Source organism: Lutjanus erythropterus, chromosome 13 (genome assembly GCF_056507025.1).
Source record: "Lutjanus erythropterus isolate fLutEry1 chromosome 13, fLutEry1.hap2, whole genome shotgun sequence".
Lineage (NCBI taxonomy): Eukaryota > Metazoa > Chordata > Actinopteri > Lutjaniformes > Lutjanidae > Lutjanus > Lutjanus erythropterus.
This window is the reverse complement of record NC_139329.1, coordinates 24,588,859-24,603,859: the sequence shown is the minus strand read 5'-3', so window position 1 is coordinate 24,603,859 and position 15,001 is coordinate 24,588,859. Positions and strand designations below refer to the sequence as shown.

At 38.9% G+C, this 15,001-nt stretch overlaps 1 protein-coding gene across 1 annotated transcript; it reads left to right on the top strand.

Moving 5' to 3' along the window:
- Positions 1-1,074: 1,074 nt before the first annotated feature.
- map2k1 (mitogen-activated protein kinase kinase 1) lies at positions 1,075-14,851 on the top strand. Its single transcript, XM_084734644.1, has 11 exons — positions 1,075-1,397; positions 9,501-9,711; positions 10,588-10,734; positions 10,938-11,015; positions 11,204-11,255; positions 11,606-11,730; positions 12,987-13,194; positions 13,390-13,454; positions 14,043-14,101; positions 14,230-14,275; positions 14,358-14,851. Exons 1-11 carry the CDS (start codon positions 1,315-1,317, stop codon positions 14,469-14,471), a joined length of 1,188 nt encoding a protein of 395 aa, XP_084590770.1. The 5' UTR covers positions 1,075-1,314; the 3' UTR covers positions 14,472-14,851.
- Positions 14,852-15,001: the final 150 nt, after the last annotated feature.

Below are 15,001 nucleotides of genomic sequence, written 5' to 3'. Positions count from 1 at the left end.
TAGGTCAAACTGAACCACTTGCTGTCATTGAGGACATGAGGTGAGTAAACTTGCAGTTTCTGACATATGTAGTGAATTTAATATGGAACTTACCAGTATGTTGACCTGTAACATTGAGAGAATTTAATAAAAGGCACTGTTTTTTAGTTTTTTGGCAAAATGCCATTCAGTTTCCAGTGAGAAATATGCTGCTCTCACTTGGAGATTGTTTTTAGGAGGATAGAGGACTGATAGGGAGCTGAACATTATGATGTCACAGTGGAGTTGACCTTTGACCTTTTGGCTATAAAATCTCATCACCTGATCATTTTTATCCTATTATCATTTTATAATTATTTGTGTATTAAATCTTGAATTATAGCAAAATGTGTTTGGTGAGCTCACTGTGACTTAAGCCTTTGACCACCAAAGTCTAATCAGTTCATTGTGTCGAGTGTGAAAAAAAATCCCTGATGCCGTTCTTGAGAGACTGCATTCACAAAAAGGTTTTTCAAGAATTGTGAATCACAGAGGTCCTTCAGCACACAGTCGTGAATCTGCACAAAAAATACTTTACAGGGGCATTTTATGATTTATTTATTTATTTATTTATTTATTACATTTTATTCACTCAAAGTATTGCAATGCTGTTTTTCTGCAAAACTCCAGAAGTGTTTTGTAGACTAAAAAACTAAAAACCGGCCTTCAATCAACATGAGAGTGAGTAGACAATTTCATTTTTGGTTGAACTATCCCTTTAAACAACTACAAAAGTAAAATGCATCATGCACGTTAATGCAGCAGTCATATTAATTCAAAAACATCAGATATAATAATAAAACACTGACAGAGAACTTTTTACTGCCCAATGAGTACGCTACGTTTATACTTTTGGCACATTATGCTGATGATACTCACATATTGTAGTGGAGTACTGTTAAGTATTAAGCCTCAGCCCTGCTTCCACTTGTCTGAATGAACGTGTTATTGTGGTGACAGCATGGTAATACCAGCCATCACCAGCAGAGGGGGCGCTGCCCCAACCACAGCCATGCTGTCCGGAAGACGAATGTAAATATTTTTGTGACGTTTCAACTCCCGGATCATTCACATCCACCCATTAAGAAGAAATATCAGCTCCTCCAGCTCAGTACTGTGTGTGTGTGTGTATGTGTGTCTTCTTCTTCTGTCAGTGTGTGTACAGTGACCTGACTGTGGTTGTTTGATACCAGAGCAGCTCTTCTTCTTCTTCTTCTTCTTCTTTTTCTGCGGTCTCCATCCTCACAGCTCCCGCAGTCTTCATCGTAGAGCAGCTGGGTTCTTCTTGTGTGTAACATGCAGAAGAGAAGGAAGCCAGAGCCGATCCAACTCAACCCGATCCCCGATGGAAACACTATCAACGGCACCGGAGCCACAGAGTGAGTGTCAGTACTCAACTACTGCTGACATTCACATCAGTGCACGAGGGGTATCGATTACTGATTCAGCATTTATGCACGATTAGGTTCAATATGCAGCAACATCTGCAATAACAGATAACTGAATACTCCCTTTACAGTACGTATGAACTTCTATCTTTGATCAATAATGTGAGAGTCTGAATCGGGTTTGTGTGTGTGTATGCGCGTGCGTGAGGTTTGCACTTGGGCTGCAACTAATGATCATCTTCAGTAGCCTATTATCGATTAATATATTGAGATGATTTTTTTAATGATCGAATAATTGATTGCATAAGTTCCCAGAGTCCAAGGTGAAACCTTCAAACAGGTTATTCTGACCAGCTGTAGAGATGCAACTAATGGTCATTTTCATTATTAATTAATTACTTGATATATTTTCAAATTAATCATTTATACTATAAAATGTAAGAAAATAGTAAAAACAAAAGCCTCAGGGCCCAAACTTTTATCTACAAACAACATTTTCTGTCAGACATTTTGGCCAAAACACAAGGATATTTAATTTACAATTATTTGAAACAGAGAGAAGCACCAACTCTTCACATTTAAGAAACTGAAACCATCAAACAGTCTGGCATGTATGCTTGATCAATGACTTAAATGATTAGGTATCATAAGAGAATATCAGTATTAGTATTGCTAATATTGGTATAAATAATAAAATGAAATGTAACTGTCCAGTGTTTGAGACTGAGTATAAAACACAACACTTCATCTTGGACATGCACCACTCTGCAGCAGTGTCACAGTGATAATGAGGGTGCATCAAACTGTAAAATTAAGGCTGACATGTGTAATCAGGACGCAAATACTTATTTGATTATCTTTAAGTCATCAATAAGAAACATTACGCCAAGAAATTTGGTGCAGCATTATAAGTAGTTTTATTTGTAGAATGTAATTAGTTATCTGTATATATGTTGTATGTGTGTGTAGCATGAAGGAACTACAGCTCATATTTAGTTGTGTAACACCATGTGTTGTGTAAATATAATACATGACATTGATGATAGTTAGAGATACATTTTCTGGTAACTGACGTAGGAATTTCATCCCTAACCTGTGATCAAAAACCCAACCAACAATTCTCATATTCCAGAAGCTGGCAGCAGTAAATCTTTGGCATTGTTGCTTGATAAATGCAAATGGTTCATTAAATTTATGTTTATCAATTAATCATGTCATGCACTACTTTTAGTTTTTGCTATTTTGATTACAGAACAAATCTAAACATTGTTGCTGATAGACTTTTTCACAGAAGACATAGCAGGAAAAAGCACAGGTGTAATTAATAACATTAAATATATATGACTGCCTTCCATTGAGCATCCCGACTCTGACTGACCTGAATGGAACAGAGCCTTAATTAGCATCACTGATAACCCTACTATTTCATGACAATATGGCTGCTATGATACAGGTCTGTTGTGGATGCTGGCTTACTTATAGGATCTGAGGCATCCTGAACAACATTTGTATCTGCTGTGATTTTCCTGTGACAACAAATCCAAATATCTGCTGTGAAAAGGATCTTTAATGTGCAGCTCTCAGGTCCTCAGGTCATCTCCTCATGGTGTCATGAATGAGCAGGTCGCTCCGTCACTCTAACAGCCCACTTAGTGTGGACGGTGTGATTAGTCAGAGGTCGACCTTTTGCAGGGAGGCAGTGTGTAGAATAATGTATCTGTGTGTTGAAGAAGTTCTGTGTGTAGGCCTGCTCCCACCACCACCACCAACGTTTCACAAAACACAGTAATGGAGATATTAAACTGTTTTGACAACATGCTCTCACAGTTCTCAGTTCAGTGCAGAGAGAGGCCCAGTCAGTCCAGCAACAAGCTGGATCAGTTGAGATGAGAATTACATAACATGTCATCCCTCGAGATGGCTGGTTTTCTAACGTGATGTAGAGGTGGAATGTTTTCGTTGTTGCATCATTTGATCATACATCCGAAGGCCATTTGGGTCTTTTGTAATGAATTACTCAAAAAGCAATGGTCTAAAATCAAATCCTGCGCTGCAAATAATAAATATAAATATAACTCTATTCAGTCAGATATGCAGTTTATAATTATTTAAGACAATGAAAAGCAGCAAATCTTCAAATTAACAAACCATCAAATATTTAACACTTTTGCTTGAAAACGACTTGCCAAATAATTTTCTGTGAATGATGGAAAAAAACTCAAGGTAGGATAAAATAACAATAAAAAGTCCATGATACAATATTTATCACATTTTCATTAATAATAAATCCAGTGTTTACAGGATTCTTTGTTCCTATGAAATTGTTTTTTTCCTATTAACTTAAAGTGCTTCTTCTTTCATTACTTAAATAATATCAGTAGTGACCTGAGCATGTGCCAAAAGTTGTCATGAATTGTCTTTGGCCATGAATTCTTGAATTATGTTGTTCAACTCCAAAGCAAGAGCAATGTAGCCCTGAGTAGCAGTTTTTTTTTTAAACAAAATAAAAAATAAAATAAAATAATTGTATAAATCATGGTAAATATTGTCACAGTCCTACAGTATTGAAGCAATTTTTTATTTCAATATTCTATATATTGTTACGTCTCTATAACTGACTAATCACTTAATCAACTAATTGAATCAGCTCTAATCATTTTTTGTCATAAACGTGTCGACATTTTCTGACATTGGATAGAAAACATCACTGCCATTATTTTGTAACATTTTAATATTAAACTGAAATTTGAGGAGAGCTTCCGTTACAATGAATAAACTTAGTACCACATATATATTTGTCTATACACTCTACTATATCATAAAAGAGAGTTACAGACATTAAACACAGTTCAGGCTTTTATGTTGTAGGATCAGCATGTTAAAAATGTTGAACAGGGGAGTTGTGCCTTGGCTTTGCACAGTAGAAGTTGTTGATGACATAATGTTTGGCCGGAGCTGAGCACATTCCTGCTGGCTGCTGAGGCCGAGGAGCAGCAGCATGTCACGATGCAGTCTCTGTTGTGGAGGGATCCCTCTTCCCGTCACAGCAGGGGCTCACAATGTGTGTGTGTGTGTGTCCAGTAATACTGCGGTATTGTGGTGTGTGACACTCAGACTGACACTGCTGACAGAAAGCCATGCAGCCTGATGTCACTCAGACCTCTTTTCCATAAAAAGACAGTTTTATCTGGGTCTACACACTTTGAGCTGTCTGAGGCTCTGAGGAAAAGCAAATCCTGTTTTCAGGCTGGTTGATGACTGGTCTGCAGGCACACAGACGTCCCTCACACTGTGCACACATTATGTTCCCTAACACTGCATAAAACAAAACTCTTGCACGCCCACATGAAAAAGGAACAGGGATAACAATATTTGTTGTAGGTGCACAGTCACAGCTTCACAAGTTAAATTTCATTTATTTAATAATGAGGGTACCAAAGAAGGTGCTGGAGCCAAACCCATTAAACCCTGATTCAATATTTTATTAGACGAGAAGTTAATGCAGAGACTCTAGACCGGGCCTATTAAATTACTTTTTGAGACGGGCCAGACATTTTGCCTGTAAATCTAGGAATTTAAATGTATAAAATATTGCACAATGCACTTTTTTTTCTCCACTTGTACAACTGGAAAAATAACATCACAAATGTACGGATAAAACACAACACCTTTGTGATGTTAGATTAGAAATAGGTTGTTGTTTTAATTAACACATTTCCTTAAACATTTTTCATTCACTTCTAAATTTCTTCCACTTAAACAGCCTGAGTGGAAACTTTTTAATAAAATAAATATCACTGTGCTTAACAACAGATATCACCAATACATGGGCTCATTATCTCACTAATAAAATGATGATCTTAATCATCAAATAATGCGAACTCCCATAAACTTAGAAGTAGCTTGTTGTCTTAATAAACACAATGTTGCATTTACCATTTTTTTTTTTTTTTTTTCATATTTATAAATGTATAAATTTTAAGCGTTGAATTGAGGTTGTTAAAAGGGTTAAAAGGTTGAATAGGCCAGTAGAGCAATTAGGCTTTAGGCTTGGGTTTTTGAGCAACTCCAGATGTACATTGTGTCCTAAAGTGCCCTCTTCCTCGTATCACCTCCAGTGGTTAGACTTTTCACATTTCATCATAAAGACAACCTCTTAAAAGCTCAAATGAAAAATGATGTTTATGTCTGAGAGAAGTAGTCAATGGCCACCTGACCTTGAAGGTGTTATGGAGAAGCTGGCTGATGCATGTATAAATGTCTAATAAGGCAGATGTGCCAACCAAATTTTTTTCGTATTCCCCGATTTCCTAATTATAGTTCTGCAAGAGACTTAAGGATCCAAAAGGTGAAAGGGTTATTTGTTTGTGGAGAGCTGGAGTTTTTGGACATTTTTCAACTGGTTTCAAATGGTGGTTTTTATATTCAAGGGTTCATGATCAAGGTGGATTAAACTTTTTTTACTACTCCCTGTAGATCATCTCTTTGAATATAACATTATGAAGTGAAATCAGTTGGGAAATGTAAACATTGTAGCGCTCTTGATCCAGAAAAACGGCAGCTCTCCCGTTCACAGGTATTTGCTGACATGCCAGTTTTGACCGAACCAGTATGGCGATAATGTTCAGCAACTGGCTGAAGCGGTCTACGTGACGTCTAAGTATGTTCATGCTTTGCGCTACATGTGGTGTAATAGAATGGGTGCGTATGTTTGGGGCTGCTGTAGTTGCGATGTTAAAGATTGGAGCATTAGGCCTGTATGGGTTCTCATGTTCTTTTTCTTGGAGCACTTTCCAGTGTTCCATGCAGACTTTGAATAGACGTCCTTAGGCTGTAGCTGTCTGCAGTTTGTCACGACTCAGCCTGAGCCCTTGTTATTCTATTCCTAAGTAGAAATATATATAGCAGACAATTGATTGGTTCATCCCTGCAGGTGTTTAATATTTTGGCTGATTGCGCCTCCTCTCAGTTTACACCTCCATCATTCATATTAATACACTGAGTTTAACGACCTCATCAGCAAAGTTCCACCCAGCAGGTCTGCTACACAGCAGACGTTTTGAGTTGTCACAGAGGAAAAAGCACAGGTGTTACTAATAACATTATGATGGCTCTGTCCTTTACCCAGTGAGCTGGCAATGCCTAAATCCAGGACTCAGAAACAGAAGCAGGTAAATGAAATCACTCATAATAAATTGTATTAATTGCATCTGTGCTTTTTCATCTGTGACACGTCAAGTTGGTTGTGTACTGTAGATATAAGGATGAAAACACAACAAACAAGAGAAAACCGACCAGTTCTGAACAGAGAGGGGAGGAAATGCTCATGTTTAGCACATTATTTTGGGTCATTTGGAGCAGCACACAGGAGGATCTGATGCTCACACTGGCAGCGCAGGTGTTGCATATTGGGTGAAGATGAGCTTAATGCAATCGATGAGCCTCTTATTGAGAGCAGACCATTCCACTCTGGTGAAAAGGAATTGCCTTTACTGCCCGCCAAATGGTTTCTCAGCGTGAAATGGCTGGCAGCCATGGGAGAAGTGTACTGAGTGGCCTACACAGTGCCAGCCAAGCATGTAATATTATCAGAGGAGATCTGAGAACAAATAAAAACAACCTGTTCTGGGTCCTGTAGATTTGCTCGGGCAATTTGCTATTTTCTAAAATCTTGGATAAGATCCTACTATCACATGCTGTACATCCAAACGTACAGAATATATACTCTAAGAGAATCTTTGTATTTTTTTTATTCAGAAAGGTGTGGATGCTCAGATGAACAGTGATATAGCAAAGTGTGAATGTGTGAAAAGGAAGTCAATGATTAACCCATGTAACAACCGTAGCTGCTAGTTCTCATTCAATGGTTAAATACCACTTACCATATCCTCTTTTACTCCAAAGGTATTGGTGTTTGTTTGTGGTACTCAGAGATATGCATACTTGTGGTGCAAAGGCATTCATTTCCCTGCACTTTAAACACACTACAAGGAGTTTTTAACTGGTTATGAAACTGTTTAAATTTAGTACTGATGGGTCTATGTGACTGACATAAGCAAACAAGTCCACTAATAAAGGATTAGCCATTTCTATAGTTATGTTTAATGCCAGTCACTGGGTTTGAGTCTCCTGGAAATAAGAAATGATTTACGACATGCCGACCAAAAAGGCCCATGTTTACATTTTTCCAGGCAAAGTTACAGTGAGCCAGTTAAAAAGAAAGAGGTGGAGATTTTTCTCTAGATAACTGTATTTTTGACATTATATTTTGTGATTATGATTAAATACTACCACTTTTGTCCACGAGAACCTTCAAAATCATCACAATATGACAGTTATGTGTACCCACTTTAAACAGTGCTGTGTGTTCTTGCAGACAAAAGTCTATTTAGTTTAATCGTGGGGCCACTTAAAAAAATGAATGTTATATTTAGAATATTTTTACTGCTTTACTTTGCTGTCAGACAGCCTTTTCAAACAGCAAACTGCAACATTCCCCATAAAACACAATGTCTGTTTAAATGCACACTGTATTTAAAATATTTTCACCTTCCATTGTCCTCACCTTTTCTGACAGAAAACCATTGTTATAGAAGCCAAGTATTCACCAAAGCCACCAGACTCCTTTGGCAAAATCAGTCATTTTACATGGCAGAACTTGCTAGTCTTCTGTTGCCTCAATCAGTAAGTTTGTTTGTGTCATTGTGTGACTTAAGTGACTCTAAACTAACCCTTTAAAACACAGAAGTCAGGCAATGAAACAAGGACATTTGTTTCATTTGTGTAGCTTGCTACACTGGCAGGAAGCCAGATTTCATAATATAAATAAAAAGAAGTAGAGGTTAAAGCGGGGGAGTTCTTTTGCAACCCAGGCCACAAGGCAAAACCTCACAAATTTATACTGCACATGTGGCTCACAGTCACAGGCACATTTTGATAAAAGCAATGCCAAGCTGCAGAAAGTCTTTTGCATTCAAGTTCTACTGGATGTCCTTGGACATTGTGTGGATGGAGCACAAAAGGCCAGCGTCGTGCTCACTTCTTCCTGCACCCAGAGGGGGGGTGCTGCAGTGTGCAGCTACTGTAGTCCCTCCCACATACGTATTGTGTGGAGTGTGTTTCAGGCTGCTCTTCTTCTTCTCCATATCTCCGGCCTCCTCCACCCCCAGCTCTTGTCGACAAAACGCCCACGCTACCCACAGCCAACTCAAACTCAGCACCTCGTCTCCATGGATATGCAGGCCTGCTGTCAAAAATAAAACCACTTAACCCTCTCTTTGCTGTATGGAGAGTAGAGCACACTGCCCTGCTCTACCTTCACTCCACTGAGTCGTGATAAAGTACAAACATTTAAAGAAAAAAGCATAATTAGCATTGAGCTAGAAGAAAATCGTCTTCATATTAACACTGGCACTTAAACAAAGATGTATTCTTTATTAAAAGCTGAAATGGAACAGCTGACAGTGGCTTGTACACTTGCAGGCATATGAACACATCAGATCTTGCATGATTTTGTTTTATTCTCTGGCAGCATAGCTTTGCATTAACAAACATTTAGTCAAAATTGCTCATTTGTGCCTTGACATCACACTCCAGATTTTTCAATGAGAAAAAAATCTCTTTACAGACCGGCGCTTTGACATCTAATAAGTTGAAATAACTCATTGGCTTTTTAATTACCTTTTTTTTTCGAGGTCATGATAAAAGCTTTGACTGGCTTTGTGTTGCAGTGTGCACAGTGTTTTGAGAGGTGAAGGAGAGGTCAAAGAGCAGCACGTCAGAACAGTTCACTCCACAATTGATTTCTCAAGGAAATGCATCGCCATGACAACAGCATCAAGGGAGAAGAGTCAGCGCTGAGCGGGCCTCGGAGCTCCCTCACATCGAGATCTGGGAAGGAATAGGCCTAGATACAGTAGATCTGGACTCACCGTGGATTATTTCATGTGGGAACAGCCAGTACTTTTGCAAAAGAACATCTGCAAAAGTTCTGTCTGAATAGACTCGAGGACGTTTTTATTTAGGTAAGAATACATTAATAATACATGAACCACTCATCTTTCTCTCTGTGTCTTTCTTTGTCTTCTTTCTAAGAACAAACTTGGAGGCACTGCAGAAGAAACTAGAGGAGCTTGAATTGGATGAGCAGCAGCGGAAACGCCTGGAGGCCTTTCTGACACAGAAGCAGAAGGTGGGAGAGCTGAAGGACGATGACTTTGAGAAGATCTGTGAGCTGGGTGCAGGCAACGGAGGAGTTGTCTTCAAGGTCTCCCACCGACCCTCTGGTCTGATTATGGCGAGGAAGGTAAGCTGCGGCCCTGGTGGCTGATTACAGGGAGCACTGTAGTGAATACATTTTGTTAAAACAGCCATTTTTGCCATTTTCCTGAGTATATCAGACAGGCATTGATTTTTACAGGCATCATCACTGTTTTCAGGGAATGTGAAGTCTGATCTTTTTGATTTATGCTACTTTCATATATAGTCCTAAATCAGATATAGGTCTAATATTACACAGTACTCATGTGGAAAGACGCTGACAAATTAAAAGCAGCGCTTGACATCCTGAAATTTTTGATGAATTTTTTTTTCCATGAAGCCATTCATGTCACAATCCCACCACCCCTGGCTCAGACTCTGCATCTACACACACCTTCATAGAGATGTACCAGGAAATACTCCGCAAAAGTCATAATTAAAAACCTGGCAGGTAATTTCATGACCAAGACATCATTCATTCTGGAATCTGATATTGGCCACATTTATGAGATAATGTGAATAACCAAACAAAACACCAAAAAAGCAGATGTGAGCAATAAATCTGAATTTAGCACTGATGGTATGTTCAGACTACCAGCGACAAATCATCAGGCTTCATGTCATTTTCAGTGGAAACAGGCAACATGAAGCCAGAAACTGACATCCAACACTCTCCGGTGTATGTGTCCATATTAAAACATTTTTCCCTGTGATCATAACATGTATTGCATCTGATGTTCTTGTGTGTGTGTGTGTGTGTGTGTGTGTGTGTGTGTGTGTGTGTGTGTGTGTGTGTGTGTGTGTGTGTGTGTGTGTGTGGATGTGTGTGTGTGTGCACAGAGCAGGAACATTGTAACTCTTAATTATTATGCTCTGTGTGATGTGAGAACATAAATAAAACCTGATGTCTCCTGTGTTCCAGCTGATCCATCTGGAGATCAAACCAGCCATCAGGAATCAGATCATTAGGGAGCTGCAGGTGCTACATGAGTGCAACTCCCCCTACATTGTGGGCTTCTATGGCGCTTTCTACAGCGACGGCGAAATCAGCATCTGCATGGAGCATATGGTACTTATCTTTAATATGTTACGCCTGTTAGCGTATTTACACAGCATTCACTCTGAGTGCTGCTTCACAGACTGCGCTGCAAGCATGTTCTCTTCCATGTACAAACTTGCGTTTATTGAAACAAACCAGCTCGGTTTGGATGTGTTGAATTTCACAAATGATATTTTTATGCTCTCCATATTTTCCTTCCCTGCTGGCTGTAGGACGGCGGCTCCCTGGACCAGTCGCTGAAGAAGGCAGGCAAGATCCCAGAGCAGATCCTTGGCAAAGTCAGCATCGCTGTGGGTAGCTCCAACACCTCTCCTAACGGTTTCATGCTCTTGTCGTCACACTGCAGCTATATTTATTTTGTTTTTGGATAGAAAACTGTTTTCTGTCATAAATGCATATGCAGAAGTACATTATGTCTTTTGCACTACCAAATAATCTGAATCCTTACTACACTGATATGCAATGTTTGTCTTTCCAGGTCATTAAAGGGCTCTCATACCTGAGGGAGAAACACAAGATTATGCACAGAGGTCAGTCACTATTTCATTTACTAAAACATGTTAGAAATATAATGAGATTTGTAAAGGTTACAAGACCTTTAAATGCAAGAACAGCAGTCTTCTTTAAATGACCCGGGGCAGAGTATTGATCCTTCCCTCACAGTAATTTCCCTGTTTCAGCTGCACAGACTGGATCTATGTTGCACTCAGTGTCGTACATATGAATGATGAAAGGAGATGTTAAAACAGACAAGCATCCAACAAGCAGCACAACATGCGCTGCTGAGCCTTTGCAGCAGTTTGTTCTGTGGTGCTTTCACTGTTCCCTGTTGAACACTTGCCCACCATGTTCTTCTGAATACTGCATGTCCCTCTTTCAGATGTCAAGCCCTCTAACATCCTTGTGAATTCCCGCGGTGAGATCAAGCTGTGTGACTTTGGAGTGAGCGGACAGCTCATAGACTCCATGGCCAATTCCTTTGTGGGCACTCGCTCTTACATGTCTGTGAGTCAAAATGGACACACTCCTCCTTCCCTGCTGCTTTTATTCACACATTAGCCTTTAGGATTCTTGTTACAGCTGTAGTAGGTCAAAGAGATTTATATGTCTAAGGCAACCGGAGTCCCCAGTTCAGACTTCATTCACAATTTCTATGACTCACAGATCAGCTGGGACTGGCTTTATGCACAGGCTTCATGCCGAGCAGGCCTTTTATCTTTTCAGCATCTGCAGTGTGAAAAGTTGGCCCACATGTAGACACAAACTGTGCACTTTACATAATTTATACCACTGATTCCCAACCTGGGAGTCCTGGTTGCAAGACCAGCATTTCATTCTTTTCAAAATAGCATTTAATTATTTTAAAGTTGCCTTTATTATTATTATTATCATCATTATTATCATTTGGATGTATTTTTTCTATTAAGTTTAAAAAATCTCACAGAATAGACTTGAACACAAGCTTTATTATCAAAGCCTTCACTCGTAGCCAAATAGCCTCGTTCTGCATTACAAAAGTACACAGTTCAACCAGCCTATGGCCAAGCACGAGAGAGAAGAAAGTACCAAATTTGTCAAAAAAAGAGGCCTGTTAAGTATGTGTGATTGTAAATAATAATAATAATAATAATAATAATAATAATAATAATAATAATAATAATAATAATACTACAAACAGAATTTTATAAAAAGATTTCTAAAACCTCTCCAAACCTGCGCTGTTGCAGTGTTTTTTGTATAAACATCATGGTTTTCATTGGCCCATTGGCAGTCATATAGCCATATTGACAACAAAAAATCAGAACACAGGTTGGGTTTTCAGTAGTGAAGTAGATTACATAGTGTCATGCATACTTAAGAGTAAAATTACAGACTTGTACTCAAAACACGAGTAGTTGTAACTGGTTACTTCCTCCCCTAGAATATAACATAAAATGTCCACAAAATATGTCACTTACTCAGGGGTCATCAGTTTACCCTTAAGGAAAAAAGTAAGGGAACCACTGATTTATACCACTGATAAGATGATTTAATGTAGAGCTCTAAAGGTGTTTCTTATCAAATGTTAATTTCTAAAATCCCCAACTTACAGTCGTTTGTTTTAACACAACAGCATGTACATGTCAGAGTATAATGAATTTCAGTTTTGCTTCAGCCTGTTGTTTTTTTGTTATTCTGCTGTATTTTACCTGAACTTTGTGATTAATGCACAAATCAGTGCCGCTTATAATGGCGACATTAATCACGTGTGTGTTGTGCAGCCGGAGCGTTTACAAGGCACCCATTACTCCGTTCAGTCGGACATCTGGAGTATGGGGCTGTCCCTGGTTGAAATGGCCATTGGACGCTTCCCTATCCCTCCGCCTGATGCTAAGGAACTGGAACAGATTTTTGGCTTTCCAGTGGAAGGGGAGGCAGCCTCCAGTGAATCGTCCCCAAAGCCACGGCCCCCTGGACGACCAGGCAGCTGTAAGTCTGAGATGATTCATCCTGTCATTCTGCAGAGTTACCCTTTTAAATTACAGCAGCTTTGATTGAAACCATTTCAAAAGTTCTGTTGAAACTATTGAGTGACATCTATTGTGGCCTTGAGTGATGATTGGTGTGGTTGACAGTGAATTAAGGCAGAAGCTGATCTTTTTTGTTTGTTTTTAACCCTTCCAGCATACGGACCTGACAGCAGACCACCTATGGCGATATTTGAGCTGCTTGATTACATCGTCAATGAGGTGAGTTTTCCCTATTTGACCACATGATGAGCTGTTCATAGAGCTTTTTAAGCGTAAAATTCAAGCACTTTCAAGATATCTAAACCAAACATTTCTAGACTCTTGAGGGCTTTATCACATCTACATTGTTTTTATAAATGCAACAGCAAAAAATTAAGGTGACAAAATTCCCACAGCAATCCATGTGTAAAGTCACTGTATTTTACCAGCTGTACATATTCACAGTACCCGTATGTTTAGGTGTTTATTTAATGCTTATGAACTTCCAAAGTAAGGGACCAACAGAGAACTTATCTGGCTATTAATGATGACTATTACGACGGGATCATTTCATTAAAAAATTCTTAAAATTTTGGTTTACATGAGTAGTGGTGCAGAACAAACAGTGGATTATGTTGAAAGTCAAGCATTTTTCCAGAATATTCAGATTCAAGCATATTCCTTACCATGAAAACAGAACAGTTAGTTATACACTTCCCAAACTATCAAGACTTAGTGTGAACCCTGCGTATGCTCGTGTACAGTGCAGTAATAAATTTGCCTACAATTTGATCAATTCTGTGCTGACTGGACCTTTTTAATTTTCAGCCTCCGCCAAAGCTACCTGGGATATTTAGTTCTGAATTTCAGGACTTTGTGAATAAATGGTATGTAGGAGATATCTTTGATTTACTGACAACATCACTGGAATATTCATATCTGCAAATCAAACTTCATGCCACCTAGTGGTGTTAAAATGCACTACAGTCTAAGTTGGTTTGTGTCTCCTTTCCAGTTTGATAAAGAATCCTGCAGAGAGAGCAGACCTCAAACAGTTGATGGTAAGTGTACATATTTAGCAGTATTCCGCCTAAATTTTCCTTAATCTCTTTTACCATCTCACACATCTTTCCTTTTCTTCAGGTGCATTCCTTTATCAAACAGTCCGAGGCAGAGCAGGTCGACTTTGCTGGCTGGTTGTGCACCACCATCGGACTCAATCAGCCTTCCACACCCACCCACGGGACAGCAATGTGAGACCCATTCTGTCTACAACAAACCCCATATCTCAACATCCTCTAATGACTGGATTTGTATTATGGGCAAAAATGTATGTTTATACTGAGTACTAATTGAGTATTGAAGTTGTGCAATCAATAGTTGTATATTTAGTGTACACACCTACATGCCAAGTGAAATTAACTATGTATTGAACAACTCTTTGGGCTACATTGCAGGCCTGCCAGAAAAGCCATCTTTTTCTAATGATCAAATTATTTAATCATGACAAATGCTGCTCAATCTGTGTGCTTCATATTTCTCTTTACCTTGTGTCCTTACAGCGCCAACAGATTGCAATCTTTGTTAGCTTATGTGAAATAAATAGTCTTGTGAATTAAAACAACAAGTCTCACTCATTTGAATCAACCAATTTATTTAATAACAGAAGTCCAGTCTGTTAAAGATTTATATTTTGGGTTTTGCAGGTGCTCCGTTCTTTCCAGGCTTCTTCTTGAGTTTGAGTAACTTGGCTTTAATCTATGGAGAGAACAAACAAGACTAAAGGT

Excerpts from the sequence above, each read along its gene's own strand:
- map2k1 (XM_084734644.1), top strand. The coding sequence starts at position 1,315 with ATGCAGAAGAGAAGGAAGCCAGAGCCGATCCAACTCAACCCGATCCCC. Across the intron at positions 14,102-14,229 it reads CAGGACTTTGTGAATAAATG|TTTGATAAAGAATCCTGCAG; the intron begins GTATGTAGGAGA and ends TCTCCTTTCCAG. Across the intron at positions 14,276-14,357 it reads CAGACCTCAAACAGTTGATG|GTGCATTCCTTTATCAAACA; the intron begins GTAAGTGTACAT and ends CCTTTTCTTCAG.